The sequence below is a fragment of the Dendrobium catenatum genome, unplaced genomic scaffold (assembly GCF_001605985.2).
Source record: "Dendrobium catenatum unplaced genomic scaffold, ASM160598v2 fragScaff_scaffold_30, whole genome shotgun sequence".
Taxonomy (NCBI): domain Eukaryota; kingdom Viridiplantae; phylum Streptophyta; class Magnoliopsida; order Asparagales; family Orchidaceae; genus Dendrobium; species Dendrobium catenatum.
The window spans coordinates 218,699-223,216 of record NW_021318492.1 but is presented as its reverse complement, the minus strand read 5'-3'; the positions used below and the strand labels follow the sequence as shown (position 1 = coordinate 223,216).

General features: G+C 41.3%; 1 protein-coding gene across 1 annotated transcript; it reads left to right on the top strand.

The window, feature by feature from the left end:
• Positions 1–777: 777 nt before the first annotated feature.
• On the top strand, positions 778–2,713 carry LOC110103946 (UDP-glycosyltransferase 73E1-like). Its single transcript, XM_020832847.2, has one exon. The coding sequence runs from the start codon at positions 1,045–1,047 to the stop codon at positions 2,593–2,595; it is 1,551 nt and encodes a 516-aa protein (XP_020688506.1). The 5' UTR covers positions 778–1,044; the 3' UTR covers positions 2,596–2,713.
• The last annotated feature ends 1,805 nt before the right edge of the window (positions 2,714–4,518 follow it).

The following is a 4,518-nucleotide window of genomic DNA, read 5'->3' as shown; positions in this document are numbered from 1 at the left end:
GCATAGAGTCTTCAGCGAATTATACATTCCAGAACTAGCAAAACAACGACTCCCAGCAGACAGAGATTAGAAATTACAGTTTTACTTCCAGCATAGCATCTTAAGCAGCACAGCTTTCTTGATTTTAGCCTTGATTGTGATTTTGCAATCATAAACCCCACCAAAAAATCTATTATTCCTTGCTCTCCAAATAAAATAAATAGTAGCTGAAACAGTCAGAAGGAATTGATTTCTGGTTTTAGCGTTAAAGCCTTGCTCCCATATGCTATCATACATTTGGTGTAAATTTGGTCTCAAAAGATGCTGTTGCGTCCATGATAATAAATTTTTAACAATGTCAAAAGTGAAACTGCATTCAAAATAAAGATGGGAAGTAGTTTCCCTATCAGTATGACAAAAACAGCAATTATTAGGCACCATAACTCCACACGGGTAACAATAGTCTATCTGGTCAAATTTTGGCCAATTAAATAACCCGTTCAAAAATTTTTGCCCCGTCATGCTCGCTAATAGCTTGCTTGCAGGCCAAGCCAATGCATCTGGACAAATTTTGGCTAGTTAAATCAGCCATTTAAAATAATAATAATATATTATTTATAGATAGTTTTATATTGAACTAACTTAATATTTATAAATCTAATTAATAATTATATAATTTAGTAATTTTTTATTAGTATTTACTAATAATTTTAGTAAACCATTTGTTTATCTCTCCTGTTAAGCTAAGCTCTCTGTATTGACCGTTCTTCCTTCACCACTCACTATATGTCAAAGCCGTCTGTCTGATCTTTAGCCCGCCCGACTTTGTTGAACAAAATTTTGTTTTTCTCTAAATTCTTACAACAACTGGAAGAAGATTGGAGGAATGTTTTAAGTCAGTCCGCCGAACCATCTTGCCGAGGAGTACAATTCAAATAATCTCTGCTTCATATATATTTAAAAAAAAAAGCTTATTTCCATGGCTATAAAGTTCAGCTGCTCCCCTTAAATTTCCCACCAGTGAAGAAAAGAGCAATCTTTTCTCCTCAGTTTCAGTCGCCCACCATGAGCTCCGAAGCTGATGACTGCAACTCAAATACAGAGCGCCTCCACTTTCTTCTCGTCCCTCTCATGGCCCAGGGCCACATGATCCCCATGATCGATTTAGCTAGGCTCCTTGTAGCCCGCGGCGCCCTCGTCACTTTTGTTACTACGCCGGTCAACCTGGCCCGCATCCAACCCATCGTCGATCGAGCTGCAGCCGCTGCCCTCCCTATCCGCTTCGCCGAGCTTCCCTTTCCGGCGACGGATGTCGGCCTCCCTGACGGGTGCGAGAATTGCGACCTCATCCCCTCCGTCGACCTCTACCTCCCATTCATGAAGGCTCTGTCCCTCCTTCGTGAACCGCTTGAGGCCTACTTGTGCGTCCCTGATCCGTCCTGGTGGCCCAAGCCTTCTTGCATCATTTCCGATAACACTCAATATTGGACTGCGGATTTCGCTCGCGCCCTCGAGATTCCCCGTCTCATATTCCATGGCCCCTCTTGCTTTTACCTCTTATGTTACCACCTCATTGATCGAAACAGAGCTGAGCTTGAGGCGGAGATGGAGGCGGCGTCAGGCAAGCCCGTCTTGCTTCCAGGACTCCCTCAACCCATTCAGATCCGCAAGCATGAGGTGGTCCCTGTCTGGCGCTCGAACCCTGCTTGGTTCGAATTCATAGAAGTTATTCGGATGGCCGGAGAATCCGCCGACGGTGTGCTTATTAACAGCTTTAAAGAGCTCGAGCCCTTGTACTTCGAGAGGTATCACGAGGTGACGGGGAAGGCAATATGGCCTGTTGGGCCTCTCTCACTCTACAAAGAAGAGTTCGATGCCAAGGCGACACGCGGGCGAGCTTCATCGATTGACCAGAAGCTCCTTTTTCAATGGCTAGACAAGCAAGAAGACGGGTCAGTGGTGTTCATCAGCTTTGGGAGCATTGCCCGGAATACAAAGGCCCAATTGGTGGAGCTCGGCGACGGGTTGGAGGCGTCAGGACGGCCTTTTGTTTGGGCGGTGAAAGAGGCATCGGATCGGCGAGTTTCGGGGCTGGATGAATGGATTGCAGAGTTCGAGGAGAAGGTGGAGGGGAGGGGGATTGTGATAAGGGGTTGGGCTCCGCAGACGGTGATATTGGAGCACAGAGCGGTGGGGGGATTTGTGACGCACTGCGGGTGGAATTCAACGTTAGAGGCGGTGGCTGCGGGGGTGGTAATGGCGACTTGGCCGCACTTCGCCGACCAGTTTTTGAACGAGCAATTGGTGGTGAATGTACTCAAGATTGGGGTAGCAGTTGGCGTCGAGGAGCCGACAGCGGTGGCGGTAGAGGATAATAAGGAGGAGGTTGTGAAAGTGAGGAGAGAGCAGGTTGAGAAGGCGTTGGAGGCATTGATGGCGGGAGGAGAGGAAGGGGAAGAGAGAAGGGTGAGGGTGAGGGAGCTAAGGGAGAAGGCGAGGATGGCCATGGAGGAAGGAGGGTCTTCATGGGAGGGATTGAAAGGTGTAATCAACTATGTGAAGCAGGCCGAAAAGGAAAAGGAAAAGGATAAGAGTAAGAAGCCTGCGGTACAGTAGGTAGTTTGCTAGCAAGTAGTCATTTTGAGGAGAAAACAAAAGCTGTGTCGCATAGTAAATTAGTAATTGCTATTTGATTTTTATTCAGCGGGATTTACATGCATGCCATTTTATTTCATACTATTTATATATCAAATATCTAAAATTTTTAAATTATATATTTACCATCCATATAATAAATATGGGTGCATGAAATGAAGGTGATATGAATGAAAAATATGAGTATTATATTTGATATTAGAATTTTATATGAACCGTAAGAATGTAAAATTAAATTTTTAGGTATTAAATATGTAAATACCATGAAATAAAGTGACATATAAATCCCCCTTTTCTTGATTAAGAAAGTGTAGTTTATAATGTTAGACCATGGTCCCCTAAACACTGTCGCCTAAACTGTGATCCTCCGACCATCATTGCTCGACTACTATTCTCCAACAATTCAATTATTCAAATATTAATTAATCTCTTAAAGATAACTCTCATGACACATAGATCTTACAATCTTCACCATGAGATATGTATGATATAATTTATGTCTATCTAAACCTTTCTCGATCAAGGAAAAGTAGGGGTGTTAAAATCAGGTTACGGGTCAGGTTCGGGTCGAATCCAACATTCACTCGCCACTATTTGACACAACCCGAACCGACCCATCTTTCAGACGTGTTAGAAATTTCAATCCGACCTGACCCGTCGGGTTTCCGAGTTGACCTGACCTAGCATAAAAGCACAGGGCGAGACGCGCCCAAATGGGAGAAAATGGTTATTTTTGCAACGATCGAGCTCCCTCATGTCGTCATTGTTACTTCCGATCCAATAAAATAATGACGAGCTGTCTTGATTTCTGACCTGACAGGATGGAACATCATCGAAGGAGGCGAAGTCTTCGCCTCTTTGGTGTGAGAATGCCTAGAAGCGCACAAATGGGAGAAGTCAAGAAAAATGTTACCTTCGCAATGAGCGAGCTCCCTCGGGACCCTCTCGTTACTTCCGATTTCGATCCAACAAAAGAATGGCGAGCTTCCATGACATCCGACCAAAAATAAAGGAATGTAGACGAAGGAGGTGAAGAAGTCTTTTTTCAACTTGTTCAAAACTTTACCTCATGCAGACTTGATGAGTTGGGGGAGTCGGCTCAGATCCGGGTCAACTTCTGGTTAGCGGTTTGATCCTAACCCGACCTGATTTTTCAAAAGGTCAAAATTTGGAACCTGAACCCGACATGTTTGCCAAATGTATTGACCATAACCCATAATGTTCACGTCGTGTGCGAGCCAGCTTTCCAGGTCGTGTCAAATATTGACACCCCTTTGGAGAAGGACACCACTTGTAAATAATAAAAAATATTAGTGTAATTTTTTCAGCTGAGCCAAGTCTAATGATTTTTCCTTAGTTTTGAATTTTTAACATAAATCTTTGATATTTCTTACGAATATTCTTTTATCTATAAGTTTGCTCGATCTTCCTACAAAATTAACTCATTAATCTCTCTCTGCTACTGTGCATATTCCAACCAAGATTATGAAAATTAGATATGACATAGAATTGGAAGAATGAGAGAGAGACTCAAGGTTGAATTATTCGATTGAAGTTGAACTGAGATTTGAACCGGATGACATAGTAAATATTAAAATTATTTTTAAGTAATATTTAAATGAAATAGTATCGATGTAATAATATAAAACTTTTATTAAAAAATAAAATGAATTTATACACAAATAATATTATTTCTAATTTTAAATTTAAATACCTTCTAGTTTAAATTTGAATTCACATACAAACTTGTAAATTTAACATAAATTATCATTAATTTGCATTATATATTTATATATAATTTACACGTATAAATTATATACCATTCACGTTAGATCATTTATCATTAAAACTAGATAAATAATTATTTTTTATGATATATATATA

Bases quoted from the DNA above. Each gene is read 5' to 3' on its own strand.
- LOC110103946 (XM_020832847.2), top strand. From the start codon at position 1,045: ATGAGCTCCGAAGCTGATGACTGCAACTCAAATACAGAGCGCCTCCAC.